Source organism: Toxotes jaculatrix, chromosome 12 (genome assembly GCF_017976425.1).
Source record: "Toxotes jaculatrix isolate fToxJac2 chromosome 12, fToxJac2.pri, whole genome shotgun sequence".
Lineage (NCBI taxonomy): Eukaryota > Metazoa > Chordata > Actinopteri > Toxotidae > Toxotes > Toxotes jaculatrix.
The window spans coordinates 1,728,167-1,754,188 of record NC_054405.1 but is presented as its reverse complement, the minus strand read 5'-3'; the positions used below and the strand labels follow the sequence as shown (position 1 = coordinate 1,754,188).

General features: G+C 41.3%; 1 protein-coding gene and 1 long non-coding RNA gene across 3 annotated transcripts; both read left to right on the top strand.

The window, feature by feature from the left end:
- The first annotated feature begins 1,278 nt into the window (after window positions 1-1,278).
- LOC121190920 lies at window positions 1,279-2,618 on the top strand. The gene is made up of 3 exons (XR_005895046.1): window positions 1,279-1,360; window positions 1,470-1,516; window positions 2,577-2,618. It is a non-coding gene; the product is annotated as an uncharacterized LOC121190920 (long non-coding RNA).
- Window positions 2,619-8,377: 5,759 nt separating this feature from the next.
- On the top strand, window positions 8,378-12,053 carry LOC121190895. Of its 2 annotated transcripts, none has more exons than XM_041051927.1 (13): window positions 8,378-8,474; window positions 8,561-8,659; window positions 8,743-8,975; window positions 9,068-9,246; window positions 9,339-9,432; window positions 9,558-9,902; window positions 10,025-10,070; window positions 10,218-10,309; window positions 10,385-10,502; window positions 10,586-10,693; window positions 10,769-10,954; window positions 11,070-11,222; window positions 11,330-12,053. In XM_041051927.1, exons 1-13 carry the CDS (start codon window positions 8,438-8,440, stop codon window positions 11,524-11,526), a joined length of 1,887 nt encoding a protein of 628 aa, XP_040907861.1. In that variant the 5' UTR covers window positions 8,378-8,437; the 3' UTR covers window positions 11,527-12,053. The 2 variants fall into 2 exon arrangements, with proteins under 2 accessions (XP_040907861.1, XP_040907860.1); XM_041051926.1 differs by having other exon boundaries at window positions 10,025-10,142.
- The last annotated feature ends 13,969 nt before the right edge of the window (window positions 12,054-26,022 follow it).

Sequence of the window (26,022 nt, the reverse complement as noted above, 5' to 3'; positions counted from 1 at the left end):
GGAGATAATAAAGATGGAATAGCTTCCTTATATTTGATAACAGCATTATCAGACAGAAATCTACAGTAGTTAATTTTTTTCTCAGATGCTGTGCAGTTCATTATTGTAAATTCAAATGTTACTAAAGAATGATCAGATAAAACAGGGTTAAGAGGGAATACTGTCAAATATTCAGCTTCTATGCCATAGGTCAGTACAAGATCAAGGGTGTGGTTAAAACAGTGAGTTGGTTTGTTAACATTTTGTAAAAAGCCAATTGAGTCTAATACTGAATAGAAAGCAGTCTTAAGGCTGTCATTGTGGGTATCGACATGAATATTAAAGTCGCCCACTATAATTACTCTATCCGTACTAAGCACTAAATCAGATAAAAATTCAGTGAATTCAGACAAAAACTCTGAGTAAGCAGCAGGTGGACGATACACCACAGCAAATAGTACTGGTTTTTCTGTCTTCCAATTTGGATGTGAGAGGCTGAGGATAAGGCTTTCAAATGTACTATATTTCGGCTTAGGTCTACACTGTAAATAATTACCACAATTTCACAATATTCAGCTGTAAAATTTCACACTAAATTGCCATATTTTTACTTTACAGGATTTAACTGTAATGTCCACAGTATGAGACTGCACTTTCAAAGTTTACAATAAAAACAGTGTCATCACATTAAACTACGGTATTATTTTCAGTTTTAATTATTACCAGGATTTCGCTGTATTTTATTGTGTTATTTCACCGCAAAATACTGTATAACAGGCCGTTTCCAATACAGCGAGGGAGAAGTCAAAGTCTGGCCATCATGGCGGTCATAAGCGGAGTCAGTAGTGTGAAAACACTTACACGATTAAAACGTTTCTTGTTGACCAGAAATTTGTTCATCAACACAGATTGTTGTTTAGACGTGATATGAATATAATCGAGGCAAATACACTATCGTAGACTGCCATATAAGCATTCGTTTTTCAGATAGCTGCCTGCTATTAGTTAGCTAACTAGCCATGTCACCAATTCTTTAAAGTATGCTCACGTGGGCTATCATCGGGGAAATACTGAATAATTAAATGATTTAGGAGGACTTTGTTGAAACCATGAACACAGATTCTTGGCGACGAATACTGAAAATTATATAACAGACTAAGGTGACAACTTTTTCCATGATTTCGACGGATTTTCATCAAGATCGAAGACCCTGGTGTCTTTGCGTCGTATCCCAGGCAACAGGCAACAACACAGCAAATTACATGATTTGCAATGAATTGTGGGACCTGCTACCGCCAGTTATTTCAAATATCAACCGTTAGCAGTACCTGGACTTAATACTACCCGCCCGCAGGAGAACAAGAGAGAAACCACTGAGAAGGTAATTTCCCCTCTTTTTTCCCCTTTGCATTCGCTCCATATTGACATTTTAAGTGTTGTCATGATGATTGTCATATTCATTGTTATTCTCTGACCATTTATTTCTACAGTCACACCAAGTGACACCCACCACCTCACCGAAGTGGAAACCACACAGGTTAGTTCAGTTGGTTTTATTAACTGTTTGTGTGAGCTAAAAGGACGTGTTGTGTCACGGTAGAATGAATATTTGCTCCACATTTTGATTTGAGGCTATGCTGCGGTAACGTTAGCAAGTTAGATAGTTGGTTTAGCACTGTCGAAGACACCCACGCTGACGTTTCTCTCTCATGTGTAAAATTCTCAGTAGAGCAGCACGTAAGCTAAAATAAAGTGTTTTTTTCAAGCATTTCTTGCGTTGTTTTCAACGCCCAAATCCGTTGCATTAAACGTAGTGCAATAACCGAAATCTTCTGTTGAAAACTCGGTCAAACTTTGAGACGTATGTTTTAGCAAATGAACCCTTCATATGCTGTAGCGTTTGATGTGAATTGGTCGTCCTGTTTTTTCAGTTAACGACATTTTGCATAGGCAGCGGTACATTTTCCTCTTTACATAGCAAGTTATTTTAATTGCCTGTATTTTGGATTGTTGATTGAGGAATAATGTTCCACTGTAAATTTAGTGGGTGTGTTTATGTGTCTGATAACGTTAGTCACTTTATTAAGCACATAAAGCTGCACAGTAACACTCACAATTATCGCTATAAGTGTGGTGCGCCTGACTGCACACAAATGTACCTCAAAGCTCCTGTTCTACAAACGCATATGTATAGAGAGCACAAATCAGTTAGATTGCCATGCAAAAAAGTGGACACAGTCTTAAAGTGTGTGGCTCACCCTTGTGCATTCAAGTGTGATACTGTAACCTCTCTTATACAGCATTTGAAGACACACACAAAAGAGGGATTGGAAATCAAATGTCCATTCAGAGGCTGTGACTGCAGCTTCACAGTTTCATCTAGTTTTGACTCGCACATTTCCAGGAAGCATAGAGGCAGACAAGTAGAGGATCTAACTGATTTGATTCTACACAAGTCTGTTCCCACAGAGCCTGAGCCTGAGCCGGGGCCCTCATGTTCAGAGGTTTCTGATGAACAAAATGAACAAGACATTTCTTTTGCTGTTGATGAAGCCCTATTCCTACACAGTCTAACACTTCTCTACTTGAAATTACAGGCCAAGTTATTGTTACCAGCAAGCACTATTCAAACGATCATTGAGGACTTTCAAAATGCTCATGAAATTGGCCTTTCACACATGTTTAACATTCTTAGAGAAAAATTGAAGGTTCTTGAAATTCCTGAGTCCACAATAAGCAACATTATTGATGAAATTAACAAAGGGGATCTACTTAAGCTCTATAACAAAGGAGTTTTGAGCACAGATTTTAAGAGGAAGAATGCTTTTAAAAAGACTTTCCACTATGTTGAGCCTGTGCCCGTATTCTTGGGAAACGATGAAAATGGTAAAGAATGTTTTGCTCAATATGTACCGGTACAGGAGACATTGGCTGCCCTATTTACAAATGAGTCTGTGCAAGAACAGTATGCAACAACGCATATGCAAACCTCCACGGTTAATGTCTATCAGGATGTTAGGGATGGAGAGGTAGTTAAAAGTAATCTTCTGTTGAAAACTGAGCCGTCCTCAGTCGGCGTGATACTGTACCAAGATGCATTTGAAGTGGTCAATCCGCTTGGCTCTGGGAGAAAAAAACACAAAGTGCTGGCTGTATACTCAACTCTGACTGACATTTTGCCTCACAACAGATCCAGTTTAAATCAAATGCAACTTGTCCTCCTATGTAGGGAGCAGGACTTCAAGTACTTTGGGATGAGCAAAGTTTTGGAACCACTTATCAAGGACCTTAAAGTCCTTGAGGAGAGAGGTATCGTGACAAGTGATGGTACTGCTATAAAAGGTACATTGGTTGCCATTTCAGGAGATAACTTGGGATCCCATTCTATTGGTGGCTTTTTAGAAAATTTCAGCCGGGCGGATAATTTCTGTCGCTACTGTGAGGTAGATAGAGCCACATTTTTGAATGAACCCCTCTTGTGTGGTTCCCCCAGAACAGCCCAATCTTACCAAAGTCACTTGCAACATCTAACAACTACTGTCACTGACTCAGTATGTGGCATAAAGTGTGACTCTCCTTTTAACCAGCTGGCTCATTTCCATGTCTGTCAGCCTGGCCTTCCACCATGTTTAGGCCATGACTTATTTGAGGGCATTGTCTCTTATGACCTTGCATTGTTCATCAGCAATTTAGTCAAGGATAAGCATTTCACTTACCTGCAATTAAATCGGTGCAAGAATCAGTTCAAGTACCAAGGAAGTGATGGCTTTGACAAACCAGCAGATGTCCTCCCTGGAAGTGAGAGATTAAGTGGGCATGCAGTTCAAAACTGGTGCCTGCTCCGATTGCTACCTCTCTTGGTGGGAGACAGGATTAAGGATCCTTGTAACAATGATGTTTGGCAGCTTGTTTTGCAGTTGAGAGAGATAGTGGAGCTTGTCTGTGCACCAGCCATTACTGCAGGCCAAATAGCCTATCTGAAAGTCATCATTGAAGAATACATATTCCACAGGAAGAAGCTCTTCCCTGGTCATTCCCTGAAGCCTAAGCACCATTATTTGTGCCACTATCCAGAGCTGATCATACAATTTGGCCCACTTATTCGCCTGTGGACTCTCAGATTTGAAAGCAAACACACATTTTTCAAGCAATGTGTCAGAAAATTACATAACTTCAAAAGTATTTGCAAGACCATGGCAGAGAGACACCAACTTCTGCAAGCATATTTGAGTGCAGGCAACCTTTTTCCTGCACCTATACAAGTTGAGAAGGGCACAGAGTTTTATGTAAATGATTACAATGACAAGATTAGGTCATCTGTTGCCAGTTACGAGTTCGAATCACAGTCTGCCATGGCTTGTAACAGTGTCACAGTTAAAGGTACTCTTTACAAAAAAGGAATGTTTGTTTTGCTTGGGAGCAGTGATGAAGAACTTTATGCTGGAGAAATAAACCTAGTCATTATTTGCCATGAGTGTGTGCACTTTGTGACAGAGAAGCACACCTATGTAAAGTTGAGAGACATGGGAATCTACTGTGAGCTAGGCAAAGCCCAAGAGCATTATGTTTGCATCAAGCATGATGATTTGCTTGACTATTATCCTCTTCCAGCTTATGAAGTGTTTGACCTGTCACTAATTGCTCTTCACCATTCTTTTTCAGAGGCAGTATAAACAAGCAAGTGATGAAAGCAGACAGAACACCTCAACTCTGGACCAGGCTGCTGAGGTAAAAATAACTTTTAAGTTGCGAGGAAAAATAGGTTTATGGTGTATAATTTGGTTAGACATTTGGTGGAGAATCAAACTAAATTATTCTTTGGTATATTCAGAACTTACCACAAAGTTGCCATTTATTTAATATGACTTGTACTTACAATTTTTGGAATGCACTTAGCAGCCATCCTAATAGAAGTGCAATAGAATATAGAATAGTAGTGCAACTGGAAACAGACTAAGATGGGAATTGTTTTAGTGGTGGCACTCTTAGGGTCCCCACTGTTATAATAAATCAAGCTCCATTAATTGAAGACTGTACATTGCTGTAATCAATTTGTCTGTCACTCTCTCCTGTGTTAAAGAACATGAATCGTGAAGACATAAAGGAAGCAATCTCAACATATCTACCTGACCTGGCTGCTCAAACTCTTACATCCCTCCTGGAGGTGTTGGAAGAGCTTGGTGTTGAGAGTAGAGCAGACCTTATTTTTCTTCAAGAGAATGATCTGGTGAGATGTCTTCGACCAATTCAGTTCCGCAAGCTGCTGAATGGCCTTAAGAATGAAGGTAAATGCACATTAATTAATTTACTTTTTCAGCAGTATATTGTCATGCTTTCCATTTACTTATTGATATTTTGTTGTACTCTCATTTCCAGCACTTCCAGTAGTTGAAATGGAATTTGCAGCTGTCCCCTCTTCACCTCTCACAAGTACTCCTGATCCCCAATCCTTGAGTTCAGCAACAAGTTCAAGCCCCTCTTTGCCTTCATCTCCACATGCTGGCAGGCCATGGTATACAGACTTTCAGGTCAGATGGAACATGATGCCAGCAGCAATTCGAAGAGCATTGTCAAATCACACAAGACCATCACCAGGGGACAGAAAAGACATGGTAAGGGCAGTTGTTGACCAGATGTTTGAGCATGATCTCAACCCAACAAGAGCAATATGTCCAACCCGGTCTCACTGGAATTCGTGAAATTGTCACGTTTGTTAATCTAATGTTTCGTGCATGTCAACACGAATTTTTCATCTTTTTCGTGTTCCTCAGAACGAATTTTAAACTAATGTATTTCAATGCGAAACTCGTTTCGTGCTCTTAAACACGAAATTAAATGTAAAGCACAGTGTACAGAGGGGGTTCAAGGTTCAAAATACATTTAATTCGAACCCTGTTTGCAGTTCAATACTGCATTTTAATCATCGGATATTTGTCGTATATTATTCTTTAAACATTATACTCCTCGTTTTAGGTTTATCCGTTTTTTTTATCAGTTTTTATGTTTTTATTGTTATACCTCTGGTACATTTAAGAATCCAGTGTTATTTTTAGCAACATATCGTCCAACATTTACGATCTAATGTTTTTATTATTCTTGTTTGCAACAGGATTGATTTAGTCATTTTGTAATAATATAATGTCAGCTTCCTGTTCCTGTGTTACCTCTATACCACCCCGGGTTGTCTATATAAATGTCCGGATTTGTTTTTCACATAAACGGTAATGAAGATACCACAATTCCGTCTGATATAATTTAAAAAAAATTTTTTATAACTATTATTGTGGAACCGCGTTTTAATTTCATGATTTTCGGTACACCACCACGACACCTGCTGTCGGAAGCGGATCATTCCTTCACCAACCTTCCTCCAGGTAAGACGTGCTTGTGAGCTGATGGCTTACTTTACCATTAGTTACATGTTTTGCTTACTATACCAATGATTTACAATGCTTTCATGATTAAACACATGACTAGATAAGCAACATTACATTTATGAGGGAAAAAATGGCGATATCTTGTAACTCGCGTTTAGCTAGCTTAGTTACGGCTAAGCTAATATTACAAGCTAGTTATTCCTGCGTAGGAAAGCGTGTAGCAAAGATGCTATAGCACAAATCAGAATGTCTCATCCGTCACACTTAACCTTGATTTAGAAAAGAAAACTGTTAATTTTTGTAGTGTTTAGTGCGATTGTTATTAACTAATGTTTGTCTCTGTTCTCCTTGTAGTTTCTGTCAACCCATCCCCCTTACCAACTATCTATCATCTATAACCATCTATAAAACCAAAGGCACTTTTAAGAGCCATCCTCAGTCTATCTATCTATCTATCTATCTATCTGTCTGTCTGTCTGTCTGTCTGTCTGTGTATCTGTCAGTCAGTCTGTCTGTATTGCAATGGATAACAGATTTACCCTTGTCTGTCTGTCTGTCTGTCTGTCTGTCTGTGTATCTGTCAGTCAGTCTGTCTGTATTGCAATGGATAACAGATTTACCCTTGACCCCAAGAATCCCCACTACAAAGAGGGGCGGCACATTGCTGCTGAACTGAAGCTGAACCAGAGTCTTGTTGAAGCCAAGGTTAGTGATGACTTTATTTAGATATGATTTTTATGCTGTTAACAACAATTAAAGAAACTGTCCACAGACAGAACTTTAATGACTGTAGTGTTTCTGCAATCATGAAATGTGTATTCAAAATATTGGAGAAGGTTTTCCAATCTATCTGTTCTTAATTACAAATAGGGATAGTTTGTTAAGGGCCAGTTAGTGTAGTCTCTCAATACATGCTTGGGTTTGCTTTGATTTGTCACAAGACTTCTGTCAACACATAGGAAGCAGCTGATATCCGGAAACGTGCATGCTCTGCAGAAGACTTTCCATCAAAGTCTAAGAGGACAGTGCCAGCACGAGGCAAGCCCAGGGGGAGGCGTGGTGGGCGACCCAGAGCCTCGGGTGCAGGTTGTTTGTTTAAAGTCTTGATGTATTGAAAAGTAGATCAGATTTTTCACTTGCATTATGGTTGATGACATAACCATGTATTTCATGTGAATATAGCTTGCCTGATGTAATTAATTGTTAATTACTATGTTGGTATAAAAGAAACTGACCATAGTCCTAATATATGCTTCTATGTGCGCATTTACAGTAGCACAGCCTCCAGCTGAGTGCTCCCTGTCATCTGCCGTGGACCTACCAACTTTACCCTCAGTCAGCCCTCTGACAAAATTAGGTAAATTATAGTGATGAATGAATTTAGCTTTAAAATGTAATCTTCAAATGTCATCATAGAATTGAATTTAAGATTGACACTGATACAAATCTTAAACTCCAAAAAACAGTATACATTATTACATTTATAAAGAAACCCTAATATTTAGCTAGCTCCATTCTGATAATTAATATGTATATATAAATTAGATGTATTGTATTAAATGTATATTTAATGGTTGTTATTTAAGTCATCTTTTATAATAAATTATATTATATATAAGTTTATATTTTCTTTACAGAAAAAAATATGGAGAGGCTCTCTGCTATTTTGGCATCAGGTCATTCTGATGAGCCTCAAAAAAGTTCAGCGTCCTCCTGGTCATTTCGTCAACAGAAAGCCTCAGAGCGTTGGAAAGAATCAAGACCATACAACCTCCAATGCCTCATCGAGAAAGAGGCAGTTGGCCATCCTTTCTGTTGCCACTGCAATGAGCCTGGTGTCATTCGGTTTGTATTCTTACATACTAAACTTATTAGATGGTGGTCTAATCCTAGAGGAATGTGGAAAAAATTCTTATGCATGCATCTCCTTTTTGCCTTTCCCACCTAGGTGCAGAGATTGTCTTCCTGAAGAGTGGCTCTGTGGCAGCTGTGATGTACTGCATCACAAAAAGCAGCCACTGCACAACAGAGAATCCATCATTGACGGTTTTTTTAAAGCTATTCCTCCAACAACATGCATCATGAGACAGGAGGATGGTTATTGCACCAATGAGCAAGGTATGTTTTAATCTAAGTATTTTCTTCCATATATATTTCTTCCTTGTTACAAAGAATGTAATAGAGGAACTTATTGTTTTTGTCAGCATGCATTTTGCCAGCTGCAAAGGCACCATGCAGTTCTTGTGCGGGCACAAATATACTCATATCGCCAGGGAAACCAGTGATTTTAATTACCATCAATGGTAAGAACAGTTCACTACACATACCATGTATATTAAATATTTATTTTGCATGTATTCATGATTAATTTGTATTTCATTCGAAGGGCGTTATGACTTGCATCTGCCCCTATATTTGTGTGGAACATGCCAGAGACAGTGGACTCCTGAATTGAAGGATCTGATTAGGAGTGGATACTGGCCGGCCTCCCTTAATGTGTGTACTTTATACACATTGGACCTTTTGAGTTCCTTCCAGGAACTGAAGGTCATTTCACCTGGTTTTGCCAGACAGGCCTTTGCAAAGTTGCTGGAGCACCGTACAAAGTGTGGAGGAAGAGTAAGTGCATTTTTTCCTAACAATATAAATAACTGTATTTATATACGCAGACAACATCAAAAAAATGTATCATTTTTTGTATGTTCTTCTAGTCTGGACAGATCAATGGAGATGCACTGCAGCGAAGTTTCTTGGAGTTTTCATACTCTTCTTATGAAGAAAATAAACTCTGCCGTAGTGCTGAATTTACCTGTCCAGCATGCACTCCAGAAATGTTGGCTGTTTCGGCAGATGGAAACCGGAAGCTGTACCGCTTTGGACAAAATGGAAGGTGATCTTTTTTTTTTACCCATTTTTTCTATTGATTAATTTATATTCCTCTGTGATTAATAGATATCTTTTTTTCCTCTTTTTCTACTTCAGCACTGACGACACTGCCTTTTTTGAGGGGCTCTTTGTGGCAAAAGACAGTGAAGTGTCCACATTTACTGAGACCATCCAAAAAGCAGTGAAAAATGTAAGTTATATTTATAATGTGACAAAATTGTAGTATTATAAGTATTTCGTAAATATAAAACTGAAATTAGGAAAAACATTGTTCTTTAATTGCATTAATTTAATTCATGTTTGTGTATCTCATAGACACATGGAAAAGGAAAATGTGGGGACTCCCATTGGACAGCAGCACGGGAGACTTCAAGGAGGGCTTCCAAACTGGATGAAGAGGGGATGGAGGTGGCTGTATCTCGCCATGGCTTCCTATTGAAAGCGCTCAATATGTACAGAGGGGAGATATTTGCGTACCCCCTCTTTCTGCAAAAAGAGTTGATGCTGGTCAAGCCTCAATTTTTTGCAATGGACGTGGCTTGCAAATATTGGCCCTACCTAGAAAAGGCTGCCAGTGTCATTCCTGACCTCCAGGAGCTGACAAAAATGAAGCCCTTCCTCAGTGTTATGCACGCCAGAGCACATACGACAAAGTGTGAGGTACTTTTGACAGTTTTGTGTCATGTGCGTTTGTAATGTTTACAAGGAAACTAATAATGTACAATTTAAGTTTATGCATAACTGTTGTATGTAGCCTTATGAAATGTCTTTATTACTTATAGATCAAATGGAGTGGTAGGAATCTCGAAGGAGCAGGAATAACAGCTGGTGAGGAGGTCGAACAAGTCAACAGCTACCTGTCTCGTTGTGCCCTGACAACAAAATATATGTCAAAAGCAGGTGATAAATCTGTTAACTATATTCTAAGACCCTTTGTAGATTGCATTTCATAACCTGATAATTTGTTTTCAACAGCACGTGTGGACATGCTTACACTGCATGCATTGGGGTGGAACAACAAAAAAAGGGCCTCTCTCCACAAAACACTTTCCACCAGATATGTTAAGGTAAGCTGCCATTTGTTTGCACAGTTTTTGTCTACTTGGCTTGTTGACTGATTATTGTATTACATTGTTGATCAGACATGTCAAAGACTTGTGGACGAGACTGCAAGGCTAGCTGAGCTGAAAACCGAGCTAGATTGTGCAGATGAAGTGGTTCCCCAGTGGATCACAGAGGTGATTCAATGGGCAGCTGGTGGTAAGCAAGACCAGATACAAGAAATCTAGACTAAAACAAACCTACATTTAAAATCATGTGACTGTTCAATTCTGTTTCTATAGAGACACCAAACACATCTGAAGACAGCACACAGATTGAACTTCAGCAATCCATTGTGGGACTCTACCTTGGTGTCAGACAACGAAAGCAAACCCTCTACCGTCAGAATGGTAATTGTAACTGTCTATTGTCTAATCTGCCATTTATATGATTTGAATTTTGTTGTAATTTAAATGGTTGTTTAGACAGCAGCAAGCTTCGCCACCGTCTTCGTAGGAAGCTGGGGGAGGACAAAAAACGTCTTTTTCAGCAGATACAGAGCTATAATGCTCTAGTGCCAGACTCTGCTATTGATGTGGCTGTTGTGGAGGATTCATTTACTGGAGATGTGACTGTGTCTCCTGTGTGGCCGTGGGAGGTTCATGGCAGTGGTATGTTAATTTTGTAAAGATCCATAAGTAAACTAAACTACGGTAAATCATATAAGGTGTGTTAATATTCATGTTGTTTGTGGGCCCACTTTAATTTTACAATTAATGTGTTTAGCAAACATCACAGTCAAGAAGAGACTGTACGACCAGACGATGCTAACAATGCGACTACAAGAGGAGAAGAGCATTGTAGTTTTGGAGATGGCGCAGCATTGCACATGGTTGCAGAGGCAGGCAGAGGACATTCAAAACAAGTTGGCCGAGAATGGTAAGCTGAAACAAAAAATATTTATTAAAAGCCCAACAGTCACAGAAGAAAAAAAAAGACTGTGTAGTGTGTAAAAAATGCAATCTCTTTTGTGCTTTGACATTTAGAACAGGTCAACGAAGGAATTTCCTGTCTCTTAAGAAGACAACTGTCCGAAGTGTCCGAGCAGCTGCAAGTGGTCTTCCTTGAATACAAGACTGCTTTAGGTCCGGAGGCCTCTGTTCACCTACAAATTGAAGAGGAGGATCATAGTGCCCTCAGCAGTCCAGACAGCAGTGAAGACGAAGAGGATATTACAATTTAGGTCATGTGCTCATTTATGCACTGTATCTCTCATTCATCCAGGTCATGTTATGTCCAAGGGTTTAAATTGAGAAAAACTGAACTCAAGAACTTTTTGTTGAAGACATTGCGCCACTTCACCAAGTGCCTTCTTCAGTTCCTCCCTTTGTACTGTATGCTATTTTTTGTACATGTTCCTGTAACTTTCCAGAAGGATAATTTATCTATTCTACTCTGTGTTCATGAAAACTTGTTTATTCTAGACATAATTTTCTCTTAACAATTTTTTTTTTCTCAGATTACTGTATGATAGACTGTGACTGTGCAAAGATGTGGACTTGTATTATTATGTATTATATAAGATTTAACTTACCCATTTACACAATGCTTGAACATTACTTATGATATGATATGATAGATGTATATACATATATACTAACCTTAGGTGCACTGTTAAGAAACATGGCCTCGTTGGACAAGTATGCATTTGCAATAATATACCATCATAATCATCTCAATAGTCAAATACTGCAACAAATAAAGATATTTCCTGAGATTCTTGTGTGTTTTGTATCTAAATCTAATTTATCTAATTTACACCAGCGAAAAGAGATATGCATCAATTAATAGAATATAATTAAATGCTTTTTTTTGTCAGTATACACATATGACTATACATTTGTGCATGAGTACAGTCATACACATAAAAGACAAATTTAACGATAAACGATATTTACAATAAAACAGAATGAAGATATAATACTGATATAAATATAATATAAAGACAGACGAAAGAAGACATTAATATCGAATTTCATATATAACTGCTTTGTTTTAATTACAAATGGACTTAACATTACGCGCGGCCGTGTTGACAGATGATCACTGAAACAACCCTAGTTTCCTGCTTCCGCAACTGCCCGCCCACCTGTCAGTCTTGGACTCGGCGGGCTTCAAAACATTTTTTTTCCCACAAAATGTAGTTTATTTTTTATATATACATAGCCTACCCAATGAGACAATATAACTATATATCATATGTTTAAACATTTTCCCGTAAAACTCACTAGATATATTTTTCTCTACCGTAACCACATCAACTGAAAAACTACAGAATGATGCGGTTACGTCAGGAAGTTGCAATACACAATGATGTACGCCGCCATATTGTTTTGTAGTTCCAATGTGTGTTCTTACTTATCTGAAGTTATAATGAGTAATATTAGGGTTCCAATAATAGCTGCACAGTATGGAGAGCAGAAATAATTCTACATCACCCATTTGCAAAGGAGAAAAAACACGTTTTTTAAAGATTTTGTCCTTACCAGTAGCGCCCCCTATTGACATTTGTGTCGGTTATAGTAGTATAGGTCAAGGGCTTTCCAAAACTGTTGATCTCATGTCTGTAGCACATTTGGTTGTATTTCTATGAGCCTTAAAAAATGCCCCAGTTTCAGGGTTCAAAGGTGATTCATGAGGAATAGGGACCGCTCACAACTCCCATTCTGAAATATATTACTCCCTGGGTGAAGACCTTTCCAATGATGTCTTCATTGTTCACCTATGATAAAAAATTGTTTTAGTCTTGACCCAAGCCAAGCCTCTTTCAGGTATACTTTCTTGAAAGCCTTTTGTTTCCCAGCTGCAGTCAGTCCAGTGTTTTTAAAGCCTCCTCAATAGCCATATATGCTCATTATAATCTCTCATAACAATTTATATTCTTGCAAATAAGCATATATCCAGATTATTTACTTGATTCATAAGGATTAGTGATGGGGACTTCAATCATGTGAACATGGACAGAACTCTTACTGAATTCACTCAGTGTGGACTGCTCCACCTGTGACAACAAGACTCACTGACTTTATGCTAATGCAGAGGGAGCATCCACTCCCACTCCAGATGTGGTCTGGACTGGAAGAGAGAGCTAAAGAACTGAACATCCTTTTCAATAGCCTAGGTTTAATCCTCAAATGGCCCAGGTCTCCTCTACCTCTCACCTGCCACTCCCACACCTCCCACCCTTCCTCTCCTAGCTACCTCCCCTTAATCAGGCTTTGAACCACAACCCATTCCGCCATCTTGAATGTGTCAATCTGGCAGGTAAAGTGACAGGTTGAAAAAATCAACCTGAACAAGGCTCATGGACTGGGCAGCAGCTGTTGTCTTCCAGCACCTCTTCAACCTGAGCCTCAGTCTGGTACCCAAGAAGTGATTACCGTCCAATTGCCCTCACATTACATATCACATATCACATGTGATGTGAGGGTAACTGGACGGTAATGACTTTACCTGTGGCCTCAGGTGGGCCAACACCAGCCTCTCCAGCACCTTTGTGATGAAGGTGCTGGAGAGGCTGGTGTTGGCCCACCTGAGGCCACAGGTGAAGTCATCTGCAGTTCGCCTATCAGCTGCGGCCACACCGGGGGGTGGATGATGCTGTCATCTATCTGCCGCAGCATGCTCACACCTGGATCACACCAGCCTCTGTTGCTGGGTAAGAAGCTGCGGCCGATGGGTGTCAGTGTGTCCTCCGTCTCCTGGATCACTGATTACTTATCAGACAGGCCAGCAGTGTCCTGGCTGATGTGGTGATGAATGGTGTGGGACCCTCGGGGCACTGTGCTCTCTCTTTTTACCTATTCACCTACCAGTTATTTCCAGGGCAACTCATGTGATCTTCAGAAATTCTCTGACGACTTGGCAGTTTTCAGATGCAGTGTTGTGCAAGTTCAAACTTTTTATGCTAGTTCAAAAGTTCAAAAGTCAAAAACAATTGTGAAACTTAACTATGACTTCAATCACTATCCCTACCTTCTAGGCTAAAACATTTTCCTACTGAATAGGTGATTTTGCATATATATGGTGCAAAGGACAAACAAAAGTGATTTTTAATTATTTTTTATGGGACTTCACTCACTGAACTCAGTTTAAACTAACGCCAAGACAATTTAACCACATATAAAGATACAATACGATAGTACAACGGTGTTGCAACGTATGCTTGTGGTACAATGCATCATGGGTAACGTAGTGTAAAGCCGAAGGTATTATTCGACTATCTCCGGCTTCATACTACGTTACCCATGATGCACTGCACATTCCCGCGGGGAAGTGAGCAGTCAGTGACACTCGATTCAGGTTAAGTTTAACTGGATGTCGTTCATTTCACATAATCTGAACGAATAGTTATACGAATTTTTAATTTACATGTGTGTTGTTTATAATGTGTTGCGTTCAGTTAAAAGTTCATAGAAAAATTCATTAGAAGTCATGTGACAACACTGGTCGGGTGATTAGCTGGAGGGCTGGAGATTTGTGGAGTGGGCAGGAGGTGGTGATGGACTTCAGAAGGACAGGACCAACCTCTAGACCTCAGCATCCTGACCTGGGCACAGCACAACTGTCTGGGCCAAGTACTTCATCACAGAGGAGAGGAAAAACAACTTATTTAAGGGAAATGTTCAATTCAGAAGGCTACAACTGCGTTTTCCTGGCAACAGTGATTCAGGCTTATGGATATCATTTCACTTTATTAAAATATGACAAGTTTTTTTGCTTGATGTCAAGCTAAAAAATATCTCCAAATGGAGTGAAGCATAAGCAAATTGCCTCAAACCCCCCTTTTTTTCCATTTTTATGTTTATTTGTTGTGTAGCGATGACCCTATGACCTTATATAAACCCCAATGTATGTGGAGTAAACATATGCAGAATAAAAACACATGCTGAAACAAAAATTATTCCCACTAAAAATGTTTATTTTTAAACATCTTGGAGAAGATCCATTGGCTGCCAGGAACGGGCCAATTTCTTGCCACTGAAAACAAGGAAGAGATGATAAGAGGTTAGAGGTGCACAGCATCAAGCACAGAGCTTAAAGAATATTCCAGGGAAATATTTCATTTCCACCTATGAAAGACCACTCCTACTTCGATTAATAAAAACTAATAAATTCAGCAGTAATAAACTAAGTAATAAAGTAGAGGTTTACAGAGGAAGAGACTAAGCAAAATTGCAGAATACATACCAAACTGGACAGGGCTCCCACTCCACCAATATCTCCGCCTTGCCCTATAAAGTATAACAAAAAGAGAAAGCATCAATTAAAATCATATTCCCAGGAATGCAATATAATCTGTGGTTGCAGCCCTTGACTTTTTTTGGTGCACTGCAACATTTTTGATATTTATACTGTTATAATGATATGTTAAGCATAACCTGTTTTTAATGTGTGATTACAAGAGACTAAATATTTATAGTTAGCTACTAGGTATTTTTCAGTTGGATGTTTCCATGGGTATCTGAATACCCTATCTAACCTTTCTCATTCTCTCTTTGATTATTTCCTTGATGGGGAAAGTCTCAAGAGAAGCATGGTAAGAGCAATCTGTAAACATAAAAACACATGAGTACATGAGTACAACTGTAAATCCTTGAACGGCATGCATGCATAATGATAAAGGCACGAGATTACCAGTACCAGTACTTCAGTCAGGAGCACTTCAGATAAAGAAACAAAATTATAATTACAATATTTAATTTTGGCAGTGTGGCTCTGTTCTGGGACCTCCCTAACCTTTTATGTGCCTATGTGGAAGGCATGAGGAGAGTCCAACTTGTCCAACATGGCCTGCCCACATCAGCTGATGAGTTGAGCAGCATAGCAATGTGGCCGGCTTTAATTAAAACTACACACCATTTATTGCAAAGAGGAAGCCTATATTTTGTGAGTAAGTTAACCAGTAAACCAAAATCTAAGTGCCAAAGAGAGTTCTTGTGAAAACTTAAGAACTGATTGCTGTAATCACAGGGATAATTAATAAACTTACCTTTTTGCAGCTTCTTTCGCTCTGGCATATGCCTTGTTGCCACTGCAATATAAGATTATATTTCACTAATATGCTTTTTTAAAAGATGACCCTCTTAACTGTATGTAATGTATTAATAAACAGAAATAATAAGATATTGACATTCAACAGAGACACTTTAACTGATGGAAACTACAAACATTACTTCATACCTGGCTTTTTCCTCTTGCGGCTGAGATTCGGAGCACCACTGGAGACAGCTGTGGGTTTGCAAAAAATAAGCTTAACTTTTCATTGTGAATAGTAGAAGATCAAAACATCTACTTATAACACAATCAGGGAAAAACATTGACATCATCGGCCCATTGACATCACTGTCTTGAACACTTTTTGCAATTGAAAATTGCAATTATTAAAATATGACATCTTGTTTATAAACAATAGTGTCAAGACATCTCATTTTTATGTCACTGGAAGTTTCACTGACATGAATACTTTTTAAGGAATGCACAATCCATTTTGAGCAAGTGATGTTCTTTTACAGGTTGTCTACTAGGTTTTGCAGTTTGTACTAATTGTTTTGAGAAATGCACTAAATGCTGAGCAAATGTTAACTGTGATATGAGCAAAGCACCAAAGCCATTGAGAGAGGGTTTATTTAAAACAATTACCCTGTTCCTCTCCCGTTGCTGCCATGTCTGGGGTGTCCTGCCCTTGTACATCTCTTTCCTCCACTCCACTTGCACGGGGCTCCTCCATTTGCACCTCCACTGGGCTCGGCTCCTCTACTTGCACCTGGCTCGGCTCCTCCACGGGGCTCGGCTCCTCCACTTGCACCTGGCTCGGCTCCTCCACGGGGCTCGGCTCCTCCACAAGCGGGTCACAAGGGATGAGGTCCAATGTTATTAGTTCCTCCTTATTTGAAGAATCCTGGCTCCAACCTGTAAAGTTAAAAAAACATCCTTTTCAATATATAAATTATAATATAATAAAATAAATATTTTTTGAAGCATACAGTGCATGACTAACCTTCACAGAAATACTCATACAAAGAGCCTATTTTTTGTAGATACTCTTGAGAACCTTCACTGAACCTGCAGCGAGGTGTGAAGATCTCACATTTGGTTTGGGAGCTCTTAGATGTCTTCCCCAGAAGTAGCACTGGTTTATACCCAATGGCATGGAGTTTCTCAAGCTGCAATGACAAAATTCAACATTATCAGTAAGACAAAATGGAATAGCAATTACAAAACTAAGTTCACATATCAATAATTGACAAAAGTATTCTAATTAACCTATGGTGGGATTAACATTTGTATAAAAATGTTTGTGGTAAGTGTGAACCAAAATCTTGAGTGTCAAGCATGTGACATCAGCTTGAGTTGTCTGCTTGAACTAGATTTGCAGGCTTTGCACAATCTTTAGCACTGTTATTTTCACGCATTGGCAATGACAATATCAAAATAGAGGAAAACCTGTAATTCTATGACTGGCCAGGTGACTTTTTGGAGATGAATATATATCTGGCAGTGTATTCATTTTAAATGCTGTTGTAGTATGAGTTCAGTTGTAATATGATTACATGATTAATTATGATTATACATTAGATTATTGGATTGAGGTTGTTTTTTTAGTTGTGAACAAAAAATACCTGAGGATCACCTTGATTTCCAGTGTGAGAAATTATTTCTGGCATTATATAAACCAGTGGTTCTCAACTCCAGTCCTCAGGGCCCCCTGCCCTGCATGTTTTGGATGTTTCCCTGCCCCAACACACCTGAATCAGGTAATCAGCTCCCAGTGCAGAGCTTAGTGATGAGCTGATTACCTGATTCAGGTGTGTTGGAGCAGGGAAACATCCAAAACATGCAGGGCAGGGGGCCCTGAGGACCGGAGTTGAGAGCCACTGATATAAACAGTTTACCATCAAAATCTGTACAAACCATTATGATGGCTTCATCCTTGATGGATGCCGCATTGTGGTTTTTCTTACGGCCAACCACCCAGTCATCTCGCCTTGCATCAAATTTTTGAAGCCTCTGTTTAAGGCGCTGCTTCTGCGGCTGCTCCATTTTACAATGACTGCAGACCTTTTGTGCGCAGAATAAAACGCCTTTACAAAAAGGACAGATTTTTTTTGTTGATCCTCCTGGCATTATTACATACAGAACAGAATCAAACAGACAGACAAAACAGACCAACAGGCAGACTAACAGTGATACAGATAGCTAACAAGACAGACAGACAGACAGACAAATAGATAGATAGATAGATAGATAGATAGATAGATAGATAGATAGATAGATGGCTCTTAAAAGTGCCTTTGGTTTTATTATTAAAGATGACAGTAGGTGGCTGGTAATGGGGATGGGTTGACAGAAACTACAAGGAGAAAAGAGGCAAACATTAGTTAACATAGGCCAGGCAATCGTACTAAACACAACAAAATGAATAGTTTTCTTTTCTAAATCAAGGTTAAGTGTGACGGATGAGACATTCTGATTTGTGCTATAGCATCTTTGCTACACGCTTTCCTACGCAGGAATAACTAGCTTGTAATATTAGCTTAGCCGTAACTAAGCTAGCTAAACGCGAGTTACAAGATATCGCCATTTTTTCCCTCATAAATGTAATGTTGCTTATCTAGTCATGTGTTTAATCATGAAAGCATTGTAAATCATTGGTATAGTAAGCAAAACATGTAACTAATGGTAAAGTAAGCCATCAGCTCACAAGCACGTCTTACCTGGAGGAAGGTTGGTGAAGGAATGATCCGCTTCCGACAGCAGGTGTCGTGGTGGTGTACCGAAAATCATGAAATTAAAACGCGGTTCCACAATAATAGTTATAAAAAAATTTTTTAAAATTATATCAGACGGAATTGTCAGTGGTATCTTCATTACCGTTTATGTGAAAAACAAATCCGGACATTTATATAGACAACCCGGGGTGGTATAGAGGTAACACAGGAACAGGAAGCTGACATTATATTATTATATCTATTCACAAAATGACTAAATCAATCCTGTTGCAAACAAGAATAATAAAAACATTAGATCGTAAATGTATTTTGAACCTTGAACCCCCTCTGTACACTGTGCTTTACATTTAATTTCGTGTTTAAGAGCACGAAACGAGTTTCGCATTGAAATACATTAGTTTGAAATTCGTTCTGAGGAACACGAAAAAGATGAAAAAATCGTGTTGACATGCACGAAACATTAGATTAACAAACGTGACAGTTTCACGAATTCCAGTGAGACCGGGTTGGGGTCAGAGTACAGCTTATTTCTGACTTGTTTCTGATTAAAGTGCAGTGCAGCATGAGTGTCTTTTTGCAGGCGTCTAGTGATCAGCCTTTGGATTGGTGGAGGGTGGATGTGTGAGGAGATGGGGTGATGGATTTCACAGCTCTGGGGAAAAAGCTGTGTCTTAGCCTATTGGTGTGGGTTCTGATGTTCCTGTACCTCTTGCCAGAGGGGAGAGGTACAAACAGTTTGTGACCTGGGTGGGTGGGGTCTGCAGCTATACGACTGGCCCTCCTTTGAACCCGGCTGTCGTATATAGAGTCCAGTTGTGGGAGAGGACTCCCCACGATCCCCTGTGCTGTTTTCACCACCCGGGCCAAGTCCTTCCTGTCTTGTGCAGTGCAGCTCCCGTACCACACTGTTGCACTCAAACAGAGGATGCTCTCTATTGTGGCTCTGTAGAAGTTTGTCAGGAGCTGAGGGGAGAGTCCAGACCTTTTGAGCTTCCTGAGGAAGAAGAGCCTTTGTTGAGCCTTCTTCACCAGGTGGGAGGTGTGCATGGACCAAGTGAGGTCAGATGTGATGTGGATGCCCAGGAACTTGATGTTGTCCACCCGCTCCACCTCCTCCCCATGAATGAGGAGAGGGGTGTGTTCCATCCTCCTGGATCTCCTAAAGTCCACAATGACCTCCTTGGTCTTGCTGGTGTTCAGGACAAGGTTGTTGTCTGCACACCATCCTGTCAGGTGCTGGATCTCCTCTCTGTAGTGAGTCTCATCATTGTCCGATATGAGACCCACTACGGTGGTGTCGTCTGCAAACTTTACGACTATGTTGGTGGAATGAATGGCGGTACAGTCGTGTGTGAACAGGGTGAAAAGGGCTGGGCTGAGCACACACCCCTGCGGTGTGCCTGTGCTCAGGATCAGTGTGGATGATGTGGTGTTGCCAATTCTCACCACTTGAGGCCTGTTGGTGAGAAAGTCCCTGATCCAGTAGCACAAGAGGCCAGGCAGTCCCAGGTTGTGAAGTTTCAGAGTCAGCTTGTCCGGGATCACAGTGTTGAAAGCTGAACTGAAATCCACGAACAACATCCTGACGTAGGTGTTGGGGTGCTCCAGGTGAGTGAGGGCTGTGTGCAGTGCTAGAGAGACCGCATCTTCTGTTGATCGGTTCTCTCTGTAGGCGAACTGATGTCTGTCCAGAGTAGCAGGGATGGTGTCTTTGATGTGACTTAAGACGATCCTCTCAAAGCACTTCATGATTACCGGTGTCAGAGCGACTGGGCGGTAGTCGTTGAGGCTGGTGACGGCAGATTTTTTCGGCACAGGCACAATGATGGAGGACTTAAGGCATGCAGGAACTGAAGCTAACTGCAGGGACAAGTTGAAAATGTCCAGAAAAACACCAGCTAGCTGATGTGCACACAGCTTCAGGACCCGACCTGACACCTTATCTGGTCCTGCAGCTTTGTTGGTGTTAATCCTCTTCAGGGTGGAGCTCACCTGGTGATACTGCAGGACGAGAGGCTGGGACTGCTCCTCTAGCTGTGGGAGATGAACAGTCTCTCTGCTGCCAGGAGTGTCAAAGCGTGCAAAGAACGTATTTAAGGTGTCAGGCAGAGCGGGATCGTGGCTGATCTGCTGGTTGCTGTTCTTGTAGTCTGTTATGGTCCTGATGCCTCTCCACATTTCCCGTGGGTTGTTGTTGGAGAAGTGCTCCTCAATGCGTTGTCTGTACCTGTGTTTGGCCTGCTGGATGCCCTTCCTCAGTTCTGTCCGGGCCCTTCTGTAGGCCAGCCTGTCACCTGACCTGTAGGCTACATCCCTAGCTTTGAGCAGAGACCTCACTGTGCTGTCCCACCAAGGTTTCTGGTTTGGAAACACCTTGATGGACTTTGTGGGCAGAACAGCATCAGTGCAGAATTGCACATAGTCCAGGACGGATGATGTATAGGTCTCCAGGTCCGAGCCATCTTTGAACACTCCCCAGTCAGTGAGTTCAAAACAGTCTTGTAGTGCTGAGGAAGCCTCCTCAGTCCATACCTGAACTGTTTTGGTGGTTGGTCTTGTCCTGCAGATCAGAGGTTTATATGCTGGGATTAGCTCCACAGAGATGTGATCCGACATGCCCAGGTGAGGTGCTGCTGCAGCTTTGTATGCTCCTGGGATGTTGCAGTAAACCTGATCCAATATATTATTGTCTCTGGTGGGAAAGTGTATAAATTTCTGGAATTTTGGAAGCACTGCTTTCAGTTCCACATGATTGAAATCTCCAGCCACAATCACAGCTGCCTCTGGGTTAGAGTTCATCTGCCTGCTGATCAGACAGTAGAGCTCTTCTAGTGCTAGCTTAGCGTTAGCCCGCGGTGGAATATACACAGCTATGATCAGAATGGAGCAGAACTCTCTCACCGTCTTGAATGGTCTGCATTTCACAGCCAGGTATTCCAGATCAGGAGTGCAGAGCGTTCCGATGATGTGTGCGGCTGTACACCAGGAGTTGTGGATGTAAAGTGCAAGCCCTCCGCCTCTGCATTTGGCCGAGTCCGCAGTCCTGTCTGCTCGGAACAAAGAGCGTCCCGCTAGCTCGACCGCGGCGTTAGGTGTGCTGCCGTCCAGCCAGGTTTCAGTGATGATGACCACACAGCTGTCCATCCTCCGCGTGACGATCCTCAGCCGAATCTCGTCCATTTTGTTGGCCAGTGATCTTACGTTGGCGAGGAAGAGACTGGGGAGAGCCGGACGGTGGGGTTTAGCATGTAGCCTAGCACGCACGCCGCTCCTCTTGCCCCTTTTTTGTTTATAATGCCTCCTCCGTCTCCTAGGCCACAGAGGGGGGGCGATGGCGAAAGCCGTGGTGGTCCGCTGGATCTCTGGCAGTATAAAATCCGGCTCAGGGTATGCATAAATTTGGCAGTTTCTTCCTATGTACAATAGTTCAGCCCTACCATACTGAACTAACGCTTCAAGTGGTTGTAACCACAACAAAAACACGAACAAAACAAACAAACGCCGAGAGCCCTGAGCCGCTGCGTGCGTACGCGCCGCCATCTTGAAAAAAAAAAAAAAAAAAAAAAAAATTGACCCTATGTATGTACAGAAAAGTTTCCAAATAAGTTACAATGATTGGTAATAACTTCCAATTGTCAATGTATATATCACCATGAACACAAACCTTTCATTTTGGTTTCAAAAGGAAACATATTGTTTGGGATGTAGTGAACTTTACTGGGGCCACAAGAGACAAGGAGGCGTGGCTTCCAAAACCACAGAGCAAGCTTTCCAAACAAATACACCAGCTTCCTTATACTAAACTGGGAAGGTGAGTGGCCTGGAAATGTGACATCTAAAATCAATATACTCCTCGTTCTAACAAATAGTGTTTTCCATTGTGGAGGTGTACTCACATTAAGCCATGCTGTGAAAAGGGAGAAGGGAGCTCAGAAGGATCAGCGCGAGGAAGGCTACGGGTCCAGATGGAATCAGCTCCATGCTCCTCAAATCCTGTGCAGACCAGCTCTGTGGGATTGCGGGGCATGTCTTCAACCTCAGCCTGAAGTTGGGAAGAGTTCCACAGCTGTGGAAAACATCCTGTGTGGTACCGGTGCCTAAGACAGCGCACCCGAACCACCTCTTCAATAACTATAGGCCTGTGGCACTTACATCACATGTAAGACACTGGAGCGACTAGTACTCTCCCATCTCCACCCCCTGGTGAGGCCGTCGATGGACCCATTGCAGTTTGCCTACCAGCCTGGTATTGGAGTGGAGGACGCTGTCATCTTCCTCCTGCACAGAGCTTTCTCTCACCTGGAGCAGCACTGTGAGGATCATGTTTTTTGATTTCTCCAGTGCCTTCAATACCATACAGCCGCTGCTCCTGTGGAGTGGATACTGGACTACCTCACCAACCGCCCACAGTATGTGAGGACAAAGGACTGCGAGTCTGACATGGTGGTCAGCAGTACAGGGGCTCCACAGGGAACAGTCTTGGCTCCTTTCCTGTTCACCCTGTACACGGCTGACTTCATGTACAGGACAACCAACTGCCACCTGCAGAAGTTCTCCGATGACTCTGCCATCGTCGGCCTCATCACAGACGACGATGACAGGGAGTACAGAGAACTGATCCAGGACTTCGTGGAATGGTGTCGGCGGAATCACCTCCAGATCAACTCAGGGAAAACCAAGGAGCTGGTGGTGGACTTCCACAGACGCAGCCACTCCCCCTCAACACCAGTGAACATGCAGGGAACGGACATTGAGAGAGTGGACTCTTACAGGTACCTGGGTGTTCACCTGAACAATAAACTGGACTGGACTGACAACACTAATGCCCTATACAAGAAGGGTCAGAGCAGGCTCTACCTTCTTAGGAGACTCAGGTCCTTTGGAGTGCAGGGGGCTCTCCTCAGGTCCTTCTTTGACTCTGTTGTGGCATCAGCCGTTTTCTATGGTGTGGTCTGCTGGAGCAGCAGCATCTCTGCGGCGGACATGAAGAGACTGGACAAACTGATCAGGAAGGCCAGCTCAGTCCTGGGTTGCTCCCTTGACCCAGTGCAGGTGGTGGGAGAGAGGAGGATGGTAGCAAAGCTATCATCAATGATGGAGAATGAGTCCCACCCCATGCAGGACACACTGACTGCACTGAGCAGCTCCTTCAGTGAGAGGCTGCTTCACCCCAAGACAGTGAAGGAGCGTTATCGCAGGTCCTTCCTTCCTGCGGCTGTTAGACTGTACAACCAGCTGTGCTGAGCAAACCACATGCACACAAACCACTTGCACACATACTCTGTTCTGGACTTAAAAAAAACTGGTGCTATATGTGCAGCCTTCTTCTTCTTCTTTTTTCATACTGGTTACTGTTTATAGTATTTATTATTTTTTATTATTATGTGTATTATTGTGTAAATCCTGAGTGTCTTCTTTGCTGCTGTAACAGTGCAATTTCCCCATTGTGGGACTATTAAAGGTTTATCTTATCTTATCTTATCTTAAAAGCCACTATCACTAAAGCTGTGCTGGAACGCTGCAGCAAACTGATTTGTTCATCTGAACCACTAATAAAGTGATGTTGACTCACTGAGAAACACATTTCATTTTCTTACAACCTTTTCATAGTTTAAGAGAAACAGCAAAAAGTTTGCTTTGCATTAGTAGTAACATAACAGCTGTGATGTGGCTGAAAATGATCAGTAAACAGTGAAATGAGGCTGATATCTGAAAGTCCAAACTGGAACAGAGGAGTGAAAGTAAACCCCAGATCACAGAGGTTCAGGTAGAAGTAATTAAAAAATAAAGTAATTTAAAAAAAAAAGAATAAAAAATGGCCCCGACACTGAGACAACCCACTGCGTGAGTACTTTTACTTTAAAAAAATACTTTAAAGTAAATTTAAAAGTAAGTACTTAGTACTTTTACTGAAGTAAGATTCTTGATGCAGTACTTCCACTTTCACTTGAGTATATTTTTTGCGGGATATTTGTACTTTTACTTAAGTACTAAGCTTCAGTACTTCCTCCACCACTGATCACATGTAGCATCTTGTCAGGACAGGTGCATGAATGTGAGCTTCAGCTGTGGATGATCATGTATGAACCTACAGTATTAAATGAAGTCATACATAACAAATGTTCAAATCAAAGTGTAGAGCTGCACTTGATCATTTTTATTCTTTACATTGCCTTTGGAATGTTTTTGAATTTTTCAACAATCTGACTGATGTATCAGAACACCCCTACACTTGCTGGGATTTTCACTTGCAACGGTTTGTAGGGTTTAACTGTGAATGTAGTCAAAAGCAAAAAGCATCCAGTGAGCAGCAGCTCAGAGGAGGTGTGGCTCATGACGTCACAATCTCACCTGCCTTTGATTCCCAGGCAACGGCTCTGACGTCACTACGGCGGCAGTCAGATGATATAAATGAGGAGCCTTCCTTCACTGACTCAACGTTTCTGAGGAGGTAGGGACAGCTCTGGTGGCGGCGCGTCGCCGGTGTCTCAGGCTACCAACATCTTTGCTGGGGGCATTCAGTTGCTTTCGTTCCGCTCATGCTGCGGATCCTTACTGATAACGGTTCATTTTGAGCGTCTGTGAGGTTAATATCCAGGAGAACTGAATACAGATGTGATTATTTCCATTTCTATACATCATTTCTCCAGCAGGGAGAGTTTTTGCCTCTCTGTGTTTTCTCTCTATATGCTCTATAGAGTATATTTATTTAATTTCTGATAACTTTAATTTTGAGTAATTCAATGTAGAACCGCCACTGCGTAACGCTAACTCTCTTTCTCCACCGAAAGAGAAAGAGAGAGAACTCTCTCTTTCTCTGCTTCTCTTTTTCTCTGCTTCTTTCTTTCTCTGCTTCTCTCTATCTCAACTTCTCTGCTGTTCTCTCTCTCTTCCCCCCGCAGACAGTTCTTCTCTCCTTCTCTTTCGCCACGAAAGAGGAGAGAAGA

What these genes read in the sequence shown, in the direction of transcription:
- LOC121190895 (XM_041051926.1), top strand. Translation starts at nt 8,438, where the DNA reads ATGAGACAGGAGGATGGTTATTGCACCAATGAGCAAG. An exon ending in TTATTGCACCAATGAGCAAG is followed by an intron (nt 8,475 to 8,560) that starts GTATGTTTTAAT and finishes TGTTTTTGTCAG; the next exon opens with CATGCATTTTGCCAGCTGCA. An exon ending in CACATACGACAAAGTGTGAG is followed by an intron (nt 9,903 to 10,024) that starts GTACTTTTGACA and finishes TATTACTTATAG; the next exon opens with ATCAAATGGAGTGGTAGGAA.